The sequence below is a fragment of the Artibeus jamaicensis genome, unplaced genomic scaffold (assembly GCF_021234435.1).
Source record: "Artibeus jamaicensis isolate MK-2021 breed Jamaican fruit bat unplaced genomic scaffold, CSHL_Jam_final contig_1998, whole genome shotgun sequence".
NCBI classification, from domain to species: domain Eukaryota; kingdom Metazoa; phylum Chordata; class Mammalia; order Chiroptera; family Phyllostomidae; genus Artibeus; species Artibeus jamaicensis.
In genome coordinates, this window is record NW_026521407.1 from 4383403 (window position 1) to 4403659 (window position 20257).

A 20257-nucleotide genomic window follows, 5' to 3' on the forward strand; every position below is an offset into this window, starting at 1 on the left:
GGGGGCTGATCTTAGGCTGCACCACCCTCAAAACCCCCGGGCCAGCACACACAGTGGACAGCTTACAGACCACATCAAAGCACCACCACCCTGTCCCTGTACAGCTGATCCTCCACAGAGGGCAGAGGTTGGCAGTCAGTGGTCACAGTCACTCCTTGAAGCTGACTGGCCTGGGTACATCTCTTCTTATTGATCTGCCAAGAGCAACCAAAGCTCAGCTACAGGGGAGGGGATACTCAGTCCACACAAAGGGCACACCTTGAGTGCCCAGCTTGGGTGATAGGGGAGGCTGTGCCACTGGACCCGACAGGATACCCACTACATTAGGCCACACTACTAAGACACTGAGCCAAAGCAGTTAATATACAGAAACAAACACAGGGAGGCTGCCAAAAAGAGGAGAAAAGAAACAAGGCCCAATAGAAAGAACAGATCAAAAGTCCAGAAAAAGAGCTAAATGAAATGGAGATAAGCAATCTGTCAGATGCTGAGTTCAAACCACTGGTTGTAAGGATGCTCAAGAAATTTAGTGAGGACCTCAACAGCATAAAAAAGACCTAGTCAGAAACGAAGGATAGAATAAAGAACAATTTACAGGGAAACAACAGTAGAGTGAATGAAGCCAAGAATCAGATCAATGATTTGGAACCTAAGGAAGCAAAAAACAACCAATCAAAACAACAAGAAGGAAAAAGAATAAAAAAAAAAATTGAGGACAGTATAAGTACCCTCTGGGACAACTTCAGTAGATCCAACACTTGGATCATAGAGATGCCGAGAGAACAGAAAGAGCAAAAAATTGGAAATCTACTTGAAAAATAATGGAAGAAACTTCCCTAATTTGGTGAAGGAAATAGACATGCCAGTCCAGGAAGCACAGAGGCTCAAACAAGATGGATGCAAAGAGGCCCACTCCAAAACATGTCAAAATTAAAAGACCAAAGGTTAAGGATAAAGAGAGCATCTTAAAAGCAGCAAGAGAAAAGCAGTTAGTTACCTGCAGGGGAGTTCCCATAATACTATCAGCTGACTTCTCACAAGACACTTTGCAGGCTACAAGGGATTTAGCAAGAAACATTCAAAGTCATGAAAAGCAGGGACCGACACCAAGATTGCTCTACTCAGCAAAGCTATCATTTAGAATCAAAAGACAGATAAAGAGCTTCCCAGACAAAAAAACACACAAAAAACAACAAACCCTTAAGGAGTTCATCATCTCCAAACCATTAATATTTGAAATATTAAAGAAGCTTATTTAAGAAAAAGATCACTGAGCCTCGTTGGCTCAGTGGGCTGAGCGCTGACCTGAGAACCAAAGGTCGCTGGTTCGATTCCTGGCAGGGCACGTGCCTAGGTTGTAGGCCAAGTCCCCAGCTGAGAGGCAACCCATTGTTTCTCTTACACAGTGATGCTTCTCTCCCTTTCTTTCTCCCTCCCTTTCCCCCTTTCTAAAAATAAATCTTTTTTAAAAAGATCAAAACTGTGAATAAAAAAAATAGCAATAAATACATATCTATCACCAACCGAATCTAAAAAACAAACTAAGCAAACAAGAACAGAGACAGAATCATGGATACAGAGAACATTTTGATGGCTGCCAGAGGGGAAGGGCTTACGGGGGAAATGGATGAAGAGGCGAGGGGTCAAGTGGGTAGTACCAGAACGGCCATGGGATATAAAGTACAGTATAGGAAGTGAAGCAGCAAGGAACTTACACACACGACCCACGGACATGAGCAATGGTGAAGGGACTGCCTGAGGGAGTAGGGGGTGCTGGGTGGAGGGGGACTAGAGGGGGGAAAATCAGGACAACTGGATTAGCATAATCAATAACATATAATTATTTGTATTAAATTAAAAAAAGAAAAGCATGGCACATGGGTATGGGAGTAAGCAGAGGCACAGAGGTGACAGATATTTGAGCAGACCCTGGCCGGGTAGCTCGGTTAGAGCGTCATCTGGGTTCGCCAAGGCTCTGGGCTCAATCCAGAGCTCTTGGTGTCGTTCAGGGCACACAGGAGAATCAACCAATGAACGCACGAGTAAGTGGAACAATAAACTGATGTTTCTCTCTGAAAATCAGTAATGAAAAAAAAAAAAAGGACATTTGAGCAGAAAAATGGAATTAAGATTATTTTTAGGTAAACCAAGTTTATCAGCAGAGCACAGTAACCAGTATGCAGGAAGTCTGGGAGAGAATTTCTGGAGAGGGCTAGAAAGGGTGGGATGAGTAAGACACCTCTTTCAGTCATCTGAGGACAACTTTTCTTAGTTGAGTAGCTGTCCCTCCCCCAAAGCACTAAGTGCCCTACTATACCACCACTCACTGAGCACCCTGTCATAAACATATCCAACACTGGCAGATGTAAGCTTGCTGAAAAAAAAAAACAAAAACAAATCTTACACTTCTGCACATCACTTGCTTATAGTGTCTAATGTCGTAAATAAGTAACCCATTTATTTCATGAGCAATTAAGAAGGGCCAAAGTATATAAAGGCAGTGAGGATAAGAAAAAAGGAAGAACACAAGATACATAAAATTATCAACACTAGTTTGTTTTTCGTATAATAAATCTTATCACTTTCTTTAGTACCTCAACTGTGTGTTACTTTTCCAAGTATTTCCCTATTCCAGGGGTTGGCAAACTATTATTGGCCCACATCTTTGGCCTGATGTTTTTTACACTCTGTAATCTAAGAATGGGTTTTACATTTTTAATGGTTAACCACGCCCCTCCCTGAGAAAACAAACCAAGAATAGTATTTCATGATATATGACATTTACACATAAAATTCAAATTTCAGTGCTTATAAATAAGGTTTCACTAAATCACAGCCATGCCTACTCATTTATGCATCACTATTGCTGCTTTCATGCTACAAGGGTCGAGCTGAGTAGTCATGACAGACTGTATTGTCCAAGAAGCTGAAAATACTGACTGTTTTGCTTTTGAAAGTTTGCCAATCCCTGCCCTATCACCATATTAATTTATTTGGCAACATTTGCAAAATTTACAAATATGCTTCCTTATAAGTTACACACACATTTGGCGTTTTCTAATACATTAAGCGTGCTCTTCACCTGCTAGTTTTACAATCCCAGCAATCCAGAAGACTTTGGTAGGTAGGCTGCAGTCTGTATTGGGAACTTCTACTCTCACATTCTCTGAGATATCACCCCAGCAGGTCCCCATAGGTGCCTGTCATATAAAAATTATTAAATTATCATTTTATTAACACAAAGCCTAAAACAGTCCATCCAAAATTAAGCATTACCACCAATAATAAAATACTGAACTAAAAATGCCATTTAAATTATTCACTTTTCTTGAAAAATGTAATTACTTGTTTTTTATCACAGAATTCTATTTGGAGAAAGCCAGTGACAACGTCAAGCTCAAGATGAAGAGGATTCACATACAGTAGAATAGATGCACGCTGACTTCAAAACTCAATACTGTCCTAATCCAAGACTTGAGCAGTAATTTTTGTAAAAGCTGAATCACAACTTGGTAGATTTCACAGGATAAAACTGACTTAAGAAACTCATTATTTTTAACATGTACTGAATGAATGCACTTTACTTTAATCCCTAATTTTAAAAGATCTCGCCAAAGAGCTGAAAGAAAAATAATTCCCATCAGCAATGTGGTTTCCAATAACAAAGGTGAAACAAAATTTAGTTATTTGTATTTTCAACTTAGTTAAAATTCACAGAACAGAAATATAGTCTGTTAAAACAGACATGTGGCAAAAGTACCAAGTAAAATTATTTAAAAGTTGGAGTTTACACATACCATGGCTAAATAATGCTATTTCTAAATTTTTCCTGCAGGAGTTACTATAAACAAAGAAAAAACTTTCTGTGTTAGAGCTGGAAATCACTAGCCTTTACACCAAATGGTTAAGATGGGGATTCGGAAAACCAATCAAATGGCTATCATGAAGGGCTTTTAAAAAATTTCACGTACGTTTCCAAATTACAATTTCCATTCCATTTAATCCTTAAAACGTGAGGCCATCGCCCTGACTGGTGTGGCTCAGTTGGCTGGAGTGTGTCCTCCTGTAAACCGAAAGGTTGTGGGTTTGATTCCCAGTCGGGGCACATGCCTGGGTAGCAGGTTCGGTACGGGCTGGGGTGCATCCGAGGGGCAACCAGCTGACCTACCATGGATGGCTCTCTCCCTCCCTTTCTCTCTCTTTAAAATGAAAGGGCGTGTCTGTGGGGGAGGATTAAAACACAAACAAGCAAAGCCCTGCGGCCATTTACAAGTATCTAGCATGTATGCAATGGTTGATTAAATCAAATATGCAAATTCAGGAATATAAATGCATATAGTACTAAACAGTCTCTGTGGCCCTTGATTCCAGCTCCAAGTATAAGTTAGCACCTTGACCATAGAGAAAAGGATTAGGTGAGGTTGTAAAAGACCTGATAATACAAACAAATCAGGAAAAGACAAAATAGCTTCAAAGCTCAAAGACGAGTAAACAAAGACATCTAGGAGTTACACAAACTAGCCACTTTGAACACTCCGAGATGTTTTTCATGCAAGGACTCCCATACTTTGGGAGTCCAATAGGGAGATTAGCCTAACTAACCCAACAGGGAGATTAGCCTAACAGTATTCAACTCCTATCTTCTCAATAGTTTATATGGCATTTCTGAAGGAGAGGAGGAAAATGGCAAATATTGACCTAGGGTAAGTCTGGAACCAAACACAGAATCAATTTGTAGCTATTGCTTGAAGCAGCAACAATGAATCTGTCTCAGTAACTTGCAGACGGTGGCCTATTTCAACAATTTGTGATTCTGGAAGGGTATACATCACTACACCTCCTTGAGCTGTACAAAAAAATAATACATCCACCATGGCTACCTCTTTCTGCTTTTTTAAAATTGAAATATTGGACTCTTCAGGTTCTGCTACCTCCCCCTATATCACTCTAGACAAGGGCCATCCCTATTGCCAGCAGATATGATCAGAAAAGGAGAGGCTGGAAGGAATACAGGTAACACAGATTAAGCTAAAATAAATTAACACGAAGAACATGCATTCAATTCTGTGAGGAAGAACCAATCAGAGCAGACAGATGTAGTTAAAAATATGTATTGAATTAAGGTAGTGTATTTATCCCTCTTTATTTGGCTGCCAAATCTTATGGAATGGGTTTATTTTTCACCGAGAAGAAAGAGGCATTAGGTATTGCTGACCGGTTGGGCTTTATGTGGCACACTGCTAAGGGAATCTGGCACACAAGGTTCCCTTTTGAATTATGTATGACAATGTCGAGCTGAGTTTGTTTTTTTTTAAAGCCTTAATAATTGTTTGGAGAAAATAACTTTTAGTTACATTTTACTAAAGAAAACAAAGTGTCAATAGGATCACTGAAAAAAATAAAGTTAATGCTGACTTTAGTGGGGGATATTATGGTTTGGCCCCTACAGTCTGGATTGGTATAGGAGAAAGTAGCAGAAAGTGACATTTGTTCTTGCCTGTAAGTTTGTGGTTCTGCTAGACCCTCTTAAACCAATCCATATGGTTTACTCTAAGAAAAAAGAGGAAGCGAAAACAACAACATAAAAGAGCACCACAGTCATTGCACGGTATGTGCTCGATGTGTTGATATAATAAGGTAATTACATAGATATATCTGCCCTTTAGTTTAAATGAATATTCTTAAGTGTGGAAGACTAAATGACCCAGGGCTTGACAGCCATCTTCATCCAAGTCATCTGTCTTCTCTTGCTGGCAGGAGGGATACCTCTGAAAGTCTGGATTGGCACAGCATGAACTAGCAGAACCATAATTTACAGGTAACAACAAATTTACCTTCCAGACTCAGGACGAGAGGTCCACCTCAGGCTCCTCCCAAACCAGGAAGATCTGCGTCACCACTTCCTGCTCCAGGGGCCACTCGTGAGGGCTATCTGGGAGCGCCTCTCCTTCCCTGCAAGGTAAGCTATCATCAGGTCCTGCAGGACATGTCCAAATCCGAACGCTGAGGACTCCCCAGCACAAATGCAAAACCTCCACCTGACTGTCTGAAAGAAAATAATTTGGTGGGAAGTCTGATTTTCTGCACTTCAAGAACATTCCCAGATAGTCCAATAGCCCGGATGGCTAGTACTTAGACCCTAAGAGAGCTGATACTCTGCACACATGAGGCTTCATGGCAGAAATACAGATTTCCTTCCACAGGGCTGCCAACCTATAACTCTTGATAACCACACACAATCTTCAATATTAATAGAGTTTAAGTAGGTAGAGGGTTAGCCCCGAAGCTGTACTAGGTAACCAAATAAGACACAATACCAATGATAATATGGCAAATGCAGAAAAAGCCACCATCAAAATACTTTAAGACTAATAGGCATACAATTACTAAACTGCACTGAGTAGAAAAAGATGAACCCTGGCTGGTGTGGCTCCGGGGACTGAGCGCTGAACTGTGAGCCAAAGGGTTGCAGATTTGATTCCCGGTCAGGGCACATGCCTGGGTTGGGGGCCAGGTCCCCGGTGGGGGAAGCACAAGAGGCAACCACACGTTGTCTCTCCCTCTCCCTCCTTTTCCCTCTCTCTAAAAGTAAATAAAATCTTTTTAAAAAAGAGAAAGATGAAATATTTGGCTAAAATGAGGCAGAAAAAAATTACAGAAAATGAACGAGAAACTACTCCTAAATACTACTTGATAGAATTAACAGAAAAAGAAACAACTGTCCCCTCTTCCTCCAGAAAGCCCCCTCACCTTCCAATACTCGAATCTACTTTTTGGGGTGGTGGGAACATGGAGATGGGGAGTGCAAAGACACTATAAAAATATGGGAGGCTTGGGGCGGAAGTAAGGTTACAAATGAGACAATGTCATGTGTACAACATAAAAAGAGACAGAAAGCAGTGGTTACTATTTTTAAAGGCACAAAACAGCACATAATTAAAAAAATATTAAACCATTATTATTTAAGAATCGAGAGACTGCAACAGAAAAACACTTAGAAATCAGACCAAAATTAAGAAAGTAATCTAGCCCTGGCTAGTGTGGTTCAGTGGGTTGAACACCGTTCTGTGAACCAAAAGGTCACCGTTTCGATTCCCAGTGTAGGGCACATGGTCCTTATCAGTAGGTGGCGTGCGAGAGGCAACCACACATTGAGGTTTCTCTCTCTCTTCCTCCCTCCCTTCCCCTCTCTAAATATAAATAATCTTTAACAAAGAAAAAAGTAATCTAGACTATTTAGGTTTTCTTTAACACTGGTGGGTTTTGTTACATCACAGTTCACTGCTTTCCTACAGAGAATCTTTTGTGGTAACACAATAGGTAACTCAGAGCAATATCAAGTGCCAGAACTAATTTAAGTTTTCTTTCCATTAAAAAAAAAATCTGCAATCTAGGATGCCAATCTAGTGAAGATTCTAACATATTTAAAATGGATGAAGTTGTATTTTTTCTAAATTTTCAATGGAGTCATGTCAAAGTGCATGTATGTGGTCAAGGATAGGGAAAACTTTTTTTTAAAACTTGGAAGAGATTATTTTACTGATAAGCACATACCTGACAAATAGATGAGTTTTGCTATAAACTACTGTTACTGTATATATACAAACAAAAGGGCTTTTCTTTTGTTCTTAAAGTTGGACAGTATACTTGTGATACAGGTGGCAAAGAAATATGGGTAAGCATATTCCCTCGAGACAGTTGGGATACAGGTCGGGCAGCAAAAAGCAGGCTAGGAAATACTCGGCACGAAACACCAGGTGGTATCTGTGGAGGCGGGATGCAAATGTACAGCAAACTGAGCTTTAATAAAGGTACAGCATACATGTACCAGCATACACGTACGAAGGACTGAAGAAAAAAACCCTGCAACTATTTTCAAGGGCAAAAAAGCAGGATGCCGACATTCTGGCTTTAGCAATGACAATACTGCAAGACACCCGAGTATACCATCCAGGACCGAACAAGAGAAATGTGAAACCTGTAAATACATAACTGAAGGAATATGATTTTCGCCTTTGTATGATTCATGTACATTTTATATTAGCACATTTTGCCCCATGCTGTAATACCTAGGAAAGAAATGTTTTACTTGATTTTATAAAGCAAATAATGGGCAATAGGAGTGCTTCAATTTAAGACTAGAATCTTAAAAAAAAATTAAAAGCACTCTACAGCTAACGTTCTCATGTACACAGATTAACTAGAGGCTCTCTTGGGTGCAAAAATCAATTCCCACTAGAGGAAAATAACCTGTGAAGTTCCTTAATTTATATACTGTACCTAACTGGCATGTGGTTCTGTAGTAGTATTTTGGAAATTTTTTGCAGTTAGGATAGAAATGGACACTGCTTTTGGGGCTGTGAAATAAGAGGAAAAAAAAAAGCCAAAAAACAAAACCATATTGGTCTCTTCCCTGGTTCCTGGCAGAGAGCTCTTAAAACCTTCGTAATTTCCTAAGCAATAACAGCATTAGGAGCATCTTTTGCTCTAATATTTGGCCTTTGGCCCCGGTTCCTGACACAGAGGCCCTAAATCCTTCAGAATTTCTTGGGTGAAAGGATGTTTTGGTGCTAATGTGTAACTCTCTGTGGGCTTCTAGACAGCATCAGGACGGGAGCTGGTCACCAGGAACAACGAGCTGTAATTATCAGCGTGGAACTTTCAGCCCCGTCCCTCATCTTCCAGGAAAGTGAGAGGGGACGAGAAGGGAGATCATGCTTACGTGAGGTAGCCTCTGTAACAATCCCAATGTATGGGATTTGAGGAGCTTCTGAACGGTGTGACCCAGTGGAGGTGCTAGGGGAGTGGGATGTCTGGAAACCTCATGAAAGCTCTGTGCCCCTTTTCACATACTATGCCCTATGTATCTCTTCATTTATACCCTTTATTATATCCTTAATAAGAACCAATAAATGTGTTTCCCCGAGTTCTGTGAACCATTTTAGCAAATTATCAAACCCAAGGGGGTCACAGGAACTCTAATTTTATAGCTGGTCTGTCAGAAGTACAGGTGACAACCTGGGACTTTTGACTGGTGCCTGAAGTGGGGGCAGTCTTGTGGGACTGAGCCTTTATCTTGTGGGATGTGATGCTCACTCACTCCAGGTAGACAGTGTCCAACTGAACTAAATTACAGGATACTTGGCTGGTGTCAGGGACTTGTTTAATGTGTGAAAAACCTCTAATCCAGTGTTAGGACCATTGTGTGGTACTAGTATGTGAATAAAGGAGAAATGAAGTAGTGTTTTTTCTATACAGGCTTAATTCAAGTCGATGTTAAAAACAAAAAGAATCTGCATTATGAAATACAGGTTAAAAGCCCAAAATTGAAAATTACAATCTAGCTACTAAAAAAAGTAGCAAGTCTCTTCATTTATACTAAGAGATGGATCAAATGAACTAGATTTTTTTTAAGATGACTTATAGCTTTGTGACCATATGATTTAGGATTAATTGAAAGTGGTATTATTTAACTCAGTGGACTCTGACCTCAGAGGCTGCCAAGAAGGGGGAGCCAAGGGCCAGGGTCAAGGCTCTGGCCATACCATCCCACCTCTTCCAGACCAATCAGAGCAGCTTCCTCTTATCCTAGCTATATTTATTAGGAAAAAAGGGAATTCTGGTGCTTAAGATAAAAAGTCTAAAAACTACCACCTAGAGAAACTGAAAGACCTATCAGGTATCTGGCAATCATAACATACAGATTTCTAAGTGGATATATTTAATGACAACTGGGTTTGATTTCCATTGGTAAATTATAAAAAAACATCAAACACTGTTGTGATTATAAACCACTATGCATAATTACCGCAATTACCTAAGAGAATATAGTCCTATAATATATTTGGCAGAAATTTTATTGCCAGAAGATAAACCACGGAAAGAGGAATTCTGCTTTTAAGGTTCTGACACTGCCCTCACCATAAACTGCTGTTTCAATGAGAACAACTCTGCCTCCAGGTTACACATTGGGTGTTTTTTTTAAAATTATGTTTGAATGAAGAATCTGGTAGGCTCGGGGAAAGGCCCCCAATCTGTGTTCAAGCTGAAGACAAGGCATATGTAGAGTCTGGAGGAAGCAGCCCTACTGATGAACCAGTGTTAGGGCACATGTCAAGTCTTAAAAGACTAGAAGATAAATAATGTAAGGCAGGATTCTTGTGTCCCCAGCTGCTCTGACAATGGATTTTCTAAAGGAAAAGCTACTAACTCTCTTTGGAGATCTAGAAAACTATCTCGGGGGAGAACCATGAGGAGTCAACTCTAAAAAACAAAATCAAGTGTAGCATGAGGTATGATGTCCTAAGCCAAATGGCTTCCACATGAAAGATGTTGGTCAAGGCAACAAAGCAAATGCATTTGCACTAAAATATACCAGGAAATTACTAACGTAAAATTTTTCCTATTTGATAAGGACGAGGCTGTAAAGAAAGGTAAGTGAAACAAAAAGGCACTGGGAGACAGATGCCTCGCTTCTGAATGCAAAAGAGAAGACTCCACATTATTCATTATTAGTAATACGACTAAGGCTAGATGCTCTAGTCTATATGATAGAATACTTCGATAATCTTAAAAGAGCAAAGTCAAAAACAAAATCAATTGCATTATTATGACATTTTCCTGCAAAGAATTTTAATATAGCTTTACTATTCAAAGATACGGGCATGAAATAAAACATGCTATTGGGACTTTGAAATGCTATTATAAAAGTATTGTGACTACTTAAATAAAATACCTTGACATGGCTTATTATATTAACCCATAAAAACAGTATTAAAATAAAGACAGTAAAGACATAAAGGCTATTATTCAGCAGACAGATTTTCCAAGGATCTAGGATGACTTATTATATCTGAGAGTTTAATCTAATTTTTTTTCTTAATACCAGAAAAAACTATCCTAAAGAGGAGTTAAAGATTTGCTTAGTAGTTCTTTTTAAAACTGCTGTTGCCATGTATTTAATATACTTCACGAATGTGACACCATTTATCAACATTACAGTAAAAAAGTCACCTAACTTTGCACTGAGATGAAGAATCTAAGATTTCACGTAAGTTGGTTCAGACAGTCCACGTGCCACATAGGGCTAAGGGCTCAATACTTGTACTTTCAAGAAAGAAAACTAGCAAATGAATGAAGAAATTTTAATTTATATTTCTAGCACTAAATTTATATGCTTGGACTTGATCAAGATCCTGTACTGGCCATAAATGAATGAAAATTCTCTTGGATTTCCATTCAGTTGTATTTATATGCTATTATTTAAAAGTAAAGCACTAATGTAATATTAATTCTAAACAAAACTTCATTAATTTTCTAAATTCTCTTTCCTTCTTATACAATGTCAGTAACAGATAAAACATTTAAACATAAATTAAACTTGTAGTCAGGTTAAAAGAAGCATTACATATAATTTATCAGGGATAATCAACTAAAAAAGAAATAGAATCAAAAGGAATGAACACATCAGATATATTTTAAACATGATTCTGAATTTTTCCCAAGGCTCTGTAACAATCTAATTGCTAAAAAAAGAAAACCTTACAAAGGGTCAACACTGTATTACTAATACAATAAATCTGGAACAAAGATCCTTTCCTTTCTGAATCATCAGGTCAAATCCACAAAATTAGGTTCCATATATGACAGATGGTTTCAATTAGGTTGAACTATATGACATTGCCAATGTACAACTATTTTTGATTACAAAATCAAAACTTCACGTGAAAATTTGAAGAGACCAGTATTGTCCTTATTTAAAGTAACTTTGGACTACAAAGTCTTTATACAAAGCTTTTACTTAAGAGTATATAGAATTTATTTTTCAGCTATTGATAAGTATAATAGAAAAAATATTTCCATTACAAGGTATAAAATAAAGATCTAAGGACAAGATGCTTAGGTGTTACTGCACCTTCAGATTTAAGCCATGAATAAGCATTTCAGTATGAGGCGAGAAATTCCATACTCACATGTTTAAAGCAGGTAACTGGAGCTGCTAGAAAGCTATTGCTATTGATGTAGTTGCCCCAGCTGAAACCTTCCATGGAGACTACTGTTGAAATAAAATAAATTTAGATATATTACAATTCTCAATTCTTAAAATGTAAAATGGTGTAAAATTAATTTATCACATTTAAAGTTTTTTTTCTGTAAAAGATTAAAGAACTTCTCTAAATGAACATGAACTTTGGCATAAATCGCATTTGCAAACAAACAGCAGTTTAAGTCTTACACACAACACAGTTCCTCAAAAGCCCAGAGCTCTCCAGTTACGAGAAGCTGAGAACAGACGTGTTTGTGATAACAAATGTGGATATGCTGCTTTTGTTTTGATTCCCATGCAGCGCTTACGGTGAACCTTACGGAGAAGTCTAACACCTACCCCAATACTAGGGGTTTTCATGACCTTACTCCCTACTTACCTGCCTGCCTTTGCGCTTCTGTTCAGAATCTCCTAATAGAAAGGGTCCTTTCCTCTTACCACTCTCATCTCGCAACTCCCTCTGAAGCCTGCTACATGTCTTATTTCTTTGCCAATTATCCCCAAAATGCTCCCTACCATCCAAAGGACAGGGAGGATCAGTATTTTAAAAGTAAATACTAAACCAGATAAAAAAAGCACCAATATTAAGGAGACTGTCACAAACACTGAAACTTATGAATGCAAACATCCTCCTCTAGAATAATTTACTGAAACCAAAACCATCATCAGGGAGCCCAGTGTCATGTGCTAATAGGGAACAGAATTAGCTTAGTTAACCAGAATTCAACACTAAAATGTCATTAATTAAAAACCAGATGAGTCAGTATCAAATACTTCATGTCTATTAACATTCAGGCTATATTACCTGCTTTAGTCTTTGCTTGATTTTGCAAGGTAGCTTGATACTGAGCATATGCGGCTAGTTTAGCAACTAAAGGTTGTTTCTGAAGAACTTTTGCTTTCTTTGTTGGAGGCTTACCCTAAAACAAGAAGAGTTAAGTAAATAGGATTCTTTTCACCACCCCCACCAACACCAAAAACTAACTTGACTGCACATTACTACTTATTCTGCTTAAATAAATACTGAGGGTTTAGAAAATTATTAAAGCAGAGGGAACATAACATACAAGGAATTTTAACAAGAGAAATGTTTTCTGGAGTTCTGCCACAATGTAGATATCTAATATGGGTAGCAGGGCTGGCATAGACAAAAACAGCAATATGCAATTAATATGTTAATAAAAAATTACATCCCATAAGATGTTAAAATATAGGCTGTGGTGAATACTTGATTCTTTCTTTTACTAGATAAAACCAGTGGTTATTCACTCATGCAGGTTGCCAAGCATTGCTATTTTATGTGGTAAGAAAAGATAATTTTAACGTTTAAAGAGCAAGTGACTGAGGTTTATACCTTTAGTGCTAACGCAAAAGATCAATGACAAAATGATCATGGGCCAAATTCAATGTGACAAACTGCCATCCATTTGGGTACAGACCAATGCTCAGGATCTTTAGGCACTGTCTTTCTGAAATATAGAAATACATCTAAGTGATGTATTTCCTTAATTTGGGGGACTTAACCGTTTCAGTGCTATGTAATGATCACAGTAAGTTAAAGGAGAGTAAGAATAAATGTGATCATCAAAATAAACTAATTACAAGAATCAGATTACAACGCCTTTAAAAAGTTGCTTATATGCTACAACAGAAACTCAGATACATGATCAATTCTCCAGTCATTTTGTAGGTACTGATATACATTTAAAGATGACTTTCCTCCTATACTATGAACATTTTCAAAAAGGTTAGTTGGATTAACCAAATACATTTGGTCAAGGTATCAAATGGGTTATCACAAGTATGAAGCCAGGATGATGGGAAAATAAACCAAAGGGTAAATCATATCCTTATAAACACCAAAAGATCTACCTTGATGCAACTCAAAAGAAAACGAGGAGGGAAACATGGCTTCAGTTACTGAAAAGAGGATTGTATTTTAAATTATTTAGGAAAAGGGTATTTTTAATTCACTTACACAACTCAGTTTATTCTGGATACTATGCCTTGTCTACTTAAAGTAGCTGTCAATTTCATAGACTGAACACATGCTGGAGCTCACCTACATCCCAAAACTGTGGAGTATGAGATGATAACTGACCAACGAGGTGGAGGTGGAGTGTAGTGAATCACAATCAAGTGACAGATAAATGATGAAAGCCACAGAAATAATAGATATAAAGAATAAGGTTTCTGTACCGTTACCTGAAGTCTGGCCAAAATGCTTGCCTTCTTGGAATTTGACGAATAACTTCTTGAACATGAAACGCTGCAGAAACGCTTTGTTTTAGAGTAAAAAGCATCTCGCACACCAACCATCCCACACATTTCACAGGTAGCTAATTAACAAAATAAAAATATTGGTGTCATGATCATGTAATAAAATCAATTTTAATCTAACAGTTTAGTAACTTCTCCAACTATCTAAAACTTTCAATTAAAAAATTTTTGCCCTGGCTGGCGTGGCTCAGTGGACTGAGTGCTGGCCTACAAACCAAAGGGTTACTGGTTCGATTCCCAGTCAGGGCACACGGCTGGGTTGCGAGCCAGGTCTCCAGTAGGGACGTGTGAGAGGCAACCACACATTGGTATTTCTCTTCCTCTCTCTAAAAACAAATAAATAAAATCTTAAAAAAAATTTTTCCTTATAGCAGAAAATTTTTATCTGTTATACAAACAGTAGAAAATCCTAGATTAAAGTGAGAGAAAAGACTGGTTATGATGTCACTGGCAAGGAGTTCCAGGAGATCTGTCAGGCTTAAAAAAGGGTCAAAAGCTCTGGTTGGTGTAGCTCAGTGGGTTGAGCGCAGGCCTGCGAACCACACGATCACGGTTCAATTCCCAGTCAGGGCACATGCCTGGGCTGCAGGCCAGCTCCCAGCAGGGGACTCATGGGACTCACGAGAGGCAACCATACATTGATATTTCTCTCCTTCTCTTCCCCTCTAAAGATAAATAAATAAAATCTTAAAAAAAAAAAAAAAAGGGTCAAAAGACAAATATTTAAGTCAGATTGCACTAACACGTCCTTGGTGGTTACCAGGTGCCAGGGATTTTTATATATACATTTTGAGCTGTTTGAGAGGATTAGAAACAAAAGATGAAAAGTACGACACAACGGAGGATGAACACAAAGTGTCACCTTTAAAATACTGCAGTGAGGAGAGCCCTTCAGGTCTCTTTTGTAAACTAGTAATGGACAGTAATCTCAAAGGCAGAATAGAAGAACTAGGGTCACGAGAACTAAAGCTCAAAAGAGATAAACAGACATATACCCAGGAGTGGGACTGCTGAATTATATGGTACTTGTGTTTTTCATTTTTTGAGGGATAGCTATAATGTTTTTCATAGTGGCTGTACCACCTTACATTCCCACCAACAGCGCACCAGGGTTTTCTCTTCTGTGTGCCCGGCCTTTTGGCAACTCTGGGCCACACCGGAAGAAGAGCTGTTGTCTTGGGCCACACAGTAAATACGTAAACACTAATGAAAACAAAAAAATCTCCTAACATTTTAAGTAAACTTATGATTTTTTGTCGGGACGCGTTCATAGCCATCTGGACTGCAGGCAGCCCGCAGGTTGGACCCCCTGCATCTAGATCCATTTTGATACCTGTTATCTCTTACAGTCTTTTTAGTAACAGGCTCCCTGAAGGGTGCAAGGGGTTATCTCATTGTGGTTTTGAGCTGTAGTTCCCTGAGGATTAGTGACACTGAGCGCCTTCTCGTGTACCTAGCTGCCACTTTACATCTTCTTTGGGAAAATGTCTATTCAGACATTTTTTAATTGGATTATTTGCTTTTCTGCTACTGAGTTGCATGAATTCTTTATATATTTTGGATATCGACTCTTTATCAGATATATAGTTATCTCATGTTCTCCCATTCTATGTTGCCTTTTTAATTTATTGGTTTCTTTCCTGTACAGAATCTCTTTAGTTTGATGTAGTTCCACTGACTTTCTTAGCTTTTGGTGTCTCATCCAAAAAATCACTGCCAAGACCAATGTCAAGAGCCTTTTCTCTGTTTCCTCTAGGAGTTTCATGGTGTCAGGTCTTACGTGTAAGTCTTTCAGGGGCGTCCAACCCGTTTCCCAGGGGCTGCACGTGGTCCAAGATGGCTATGAATGTGGCCCAACGCAAAACTGTAAATTTATTTGAAGCTGGTTTTTTTTTTTTTGCTCATCAGTTTTCATTTGTGTTTGTATAGTTAATGTGTGGCCCAAGACAGCTGGTCTTCCACTGTAGCCCAGAGATGACAAAAGGCTGGACACCCCAATATCAAGTTCATTTTTGTGAGTGGTATAAAAGTGGGGTCCGGTTTCATTCTTTTGCATGTGGATATCCAATTTTCCCAACACTATTTTTAAAGAGACTACCCTTCCCCCACTGTGTGTTCTTTGTGCCCTTGTAAAAAATTAGTTGGCTATAAATTAGTATCGCAAAGAGGTATCTGCCCTCCAATGGTCATTGCCAAGCTAACACAATAACCGAGATATGGAAACGCTCTAAGTGCCCTTTGACAAATGAAGAAAATGTGATATACATATATACCATCTATATCAAATTAAATATTATTCATTTAATGAAATATTCAGCCATAAAAAAAAATCCGTCATTCTGACAACATGGATATGAAACTGCAGGGCCTTATGCTAAGGGAAGTAAGCCAGAGAAATGATACTGTGTGGTATCATTTATATGGGGAATCTTAAAAACAAAAATGAAAAAACCCTACTTCCTGGAATGGTGGTTGTCAGAGGCTGGAGAGAAGGGGAAATCGGGAGATGTAGGAGAGAGGGTTTCAAATTTTCTGTTATAAAAAGGATAAGCTGTGGGGATCTAACAACAGATTAACTACTGTTAATCATGCACTATTACATACTTGGAAGTTGAGAGTAGAATTTAAGTGTTCACACCACACACGTACACAAAGTCGACTACATGAGGTAACAGATACGTTAATAAGCTTGATCTTGGTAATCGTTCCACAATATACATATATCAAATCATCACACTGTACACTTTAATTACATACAATTACACCTGCCATTCTTCAATAAAATTGGAGAAAAAAAGATGAACAGAAATAAAGTTGGAAAAAAAGATAACACAGCAAATAACTGCCTGGGTAAGATCAAATCTCCACCCAAACAGTTAAAAGTTTACCGACTTGGAGTTTAACAGGTATTTGTAAGTCTACAAAAATTATGGGAAAAAGGTTAAGGTTGTAGAAGATGAGAAACGAATAAATGATGTCTAAGAGAAGGAAAAAAGAAACCCAATGGTTTTCTGTTGTAAAAACTGTAGAACTAATTATTATAAAGGTTAGTGATTTAGGTAAAAAACACTGTGATCCCAAGGGCACAGTGTATCTTTACACTGTTGAGAATTATACACATCAGCCTTGGCTGATGTGGCTCAGTGGATTGTGCACCAGCCTGTGAACCAAAGGGTCACTGGTTTGCACATGCCTGGGCTGCATTCCTCAGTGGGGGGGGCACACGAGAGGCAACCATACACTGATGTTTCTCTCCCTCTCTTTCTCTTTCCCTTCCCCTCTCTAAAAATAAATAAAATCTTAAAAAAAAAAAAAGCATTATATATGTCAAACAAAATTCCCATGACTAGGTAGTAATCTCCATAGTACTTAAAACAAGAGTCTGGCGTACACAAAGCTTTGACAAACCTCATATTCTTTTGTGATGAGATTACCAGACTAGTATGTTGTAACCAAACCATGGCACATTTGATAAAATCTGTCATGTAGCTTTGTCATTAAGGACTGAAGAGATTTAAACTGAAGTGGGAGACACCCTGGTAGGTGTTAACTGGTTAGATGACCACACCTAATGGGTTCTGATTTGTTGATATGGTCTGCAGGACTCTGTATGAGGCCCTGTGCTGCTTAACTTTTAAATCAAAAGATTAGAACAGGCAGTATTATAAAATCTGCAAGTGACATGAAACAGAAAGATTAGACCTGGCTGGTGTGGCTCAGCGTACTGGAGCATGGGCCTGGGAACCAAAAGTTCACAGGTTTGATCCCCAGTCAAGGCACATGCCTGGGTTGCAGGCCAGGTTCTCCAGTTGGGAGCATGCAAGAGGCAACCACACATTGATATTTCTCTCCCTCTCTTTCCTTCTAAAAAGTAAATAAATAAAATATTTTTTAAAAATCTGTTTAAAAAAAAAACCCTGAAAGATTATACAACACAGCAGTTAACAGCATATGACAGAAATAGGAATAAAATATTTTTAAGACAGCCAAATTTAGTAAGTAAAAGGTTATCTGACACCTTGCTTTACACCTTGCTTTAAAAAGAAAATAACCAACAGCAATAGCACAAGGTTGGTTTAATTGGTTTATTAGTTCGTATGATAAAAATCAAAGGGTTTTAGTTTGAAAAATCAAACTAGACATTGATGTTTCCCTCTTTCTCCCTCCTTTTCCTTCTCTAAAAATAAAAATTTTTAAATCTTTTAAAAAAAGATTTTCAGGGAGAGGGGAAGGGAGAGAGAAAAGGAGGGACAGAAACAGTGATATCTGGGAAAAACATCAATTGGTTGCCTCTCACACTCCCCCAACTGAGAACCTGTCATGTGCCCTGACTGCAAATTGAACAGGCAACCTTTCGGTTTGCAGGTTTGCCCAACCTACTGGAAGATACCAGTCAAGGCCAATTACACAGGGTTTTATTATCTAATTACAAAATTAAAGTCTATGTTAAGTTTCTCAACAGTCTCCTGTTTTCATTTTGTTCTACTTGTTTTCCAACAGAAAATGGTAGGTAGACAAAATAGAGATCTAACACAAACCCAGCGATCTACTCTAGAACTGTAAGTTTTTTCAAACTGCACTATAAAGATGTCCTCTGTTGAGGATAAAAAAATAAAAATAAAAATAAAAATTCTAAGGAAGGAGAACAGAAGAAATGCAATCAAAACGTACCCTTAAACAAAGCTGACTTCTGGCCAAGATGGAGGCATAGGTGGAAACACTGTACCTCCTTCCACAACCAAATTTAAGGACAACAAAGATTTAGAAACAAAAGCACAACCAAAACAGACAGAAAAATTGAACTGTACCAAAGTCTGACGACAACGAACTATTCATCCAGACCGGTAAGAGAGGCGGAGTCAAGCAGCCGGCAGAGAGAGGTCCAGGCAGGAAAAGGCGGTGGTTATCGGACCAGGCGGGCGCGGGACAAAAACCCAGTAAGGCTTGCAAGGCGGCTGGCTGACCACGGACACACATTTGCACGCAGATAAACCAGGCAGGTTTAAAAATGGTCAGTGAGACAGACTGCGCAACACAGGGCCCCAGTAATGGGAAATAAAGCCTAAAAGCACTGACTGGAAAAACTTTTGGGGGCTGAAGTGCCGGGAGAGGCTCCCAGCCTCACAGGAGAATTCGTTAGAGAGACCCGCAGGGTCCTATAACGAACACAAGCCCACCCACCCGGGAACCAGCACCAGAAGGGCCCACTTTGCTTCTGGGAAGCGGCAGAGGGGACCGAAATCTGAGAGAGAGCAGAACAAACGCCACTGCTCCCTCTCTGACCCCGCTCCCCACATACTGCGTCACAACCCAGCCACTGTGTTGCCTGGCCCTGGTGAATACCTAAGGCTCCGCCCCTCATACAGAACAGGTGTGAACAGACCAAAACATTACGTCTGAAGCAGAAGAACAGCTCAAAGCCCCAGAGCCAATACTTCTAAGCGACCAAGAGATAGCCAACCTATCAGACGCACAATTCAAGACACTGGTGATCAGGATCCTCACAGAACTGGTTGATTTTAGTCACAAATTACATGAAAAAATGAAGGCTACACTAAATGAAATGAAGCAAAATGCACAGAGAACCAATAATGATGGGGAAAAAAACTGGGACTAAAATCAATGGAGTGGACCAGAAGGCAGAAAGAAACAACCAAACAGAAACACAAATTCAAAAAAATGAGGAGAGGCTTAGGAACCTCCAGGACATCTTTAGATGTTCCAACATCTGAATTATAGGGGTACCAGAAGGGGAAGAGGAAGAGCAACAAGTGGAAACGTTATTTGAATAAATAATAAAGGAGACCTTCCCCAATCTGGCAAAGGCAATAGACTTCCAGGAAGTCCAAGAAGCTCACAGTTTCAAAGAAGATGGACCCAAGGAGGAACACACCAAGGCACATCATAATTATATTAGCCAAGATTAAAATG

At 38.9% G+C, this 20257-nt stretch overlaps 1 protein-coding gene across 13 annotated transcripts in view; it reads right to left on the bottom strand.

Annotated features, from left to right (window-relative positions):
* Nucleotides 1-20257, bottom strand: part of MBTD1 (mbt domain containing 1) — a 70792-nt gene that overhangs the window by 22546 nt on the left and 27989 nt on the right. For 9 of the 13 annotated variants that reach the window (XM_053654964.1, XM_053654967.1, XM_053654972.1 and 6 more), the window contains 4 exons: nucleotides 14246-14385; nucleotides 12852-12966; nucleotides 11973-12055; nucleotides 3083-3200 (listed from right to left, as the gene is read on the bottom strand). In XM_053654964.1, the coding sequence (XP_053510939.1) occupies nucleotides 3083-3200; nucleotides 11973-12055; nucleotides 12852-12966; nucleotides 14246-14385 (456 nt within the window). Of the gene's footprint in view, nucleotides 1-3082; nucleotides 3201-5834; nucleotides 5953-11972; nucleotides 12059-12851; nucleotides 12967-13400; nucleotides 13516-14245; nucleotides 14386-20257 lie in introns of those variants that run through there. The other 4 variants (XM_053654974.1, XM_053654992.1, XM_053654998.1 and 1 more) reach the window with 3 other exon arrangements.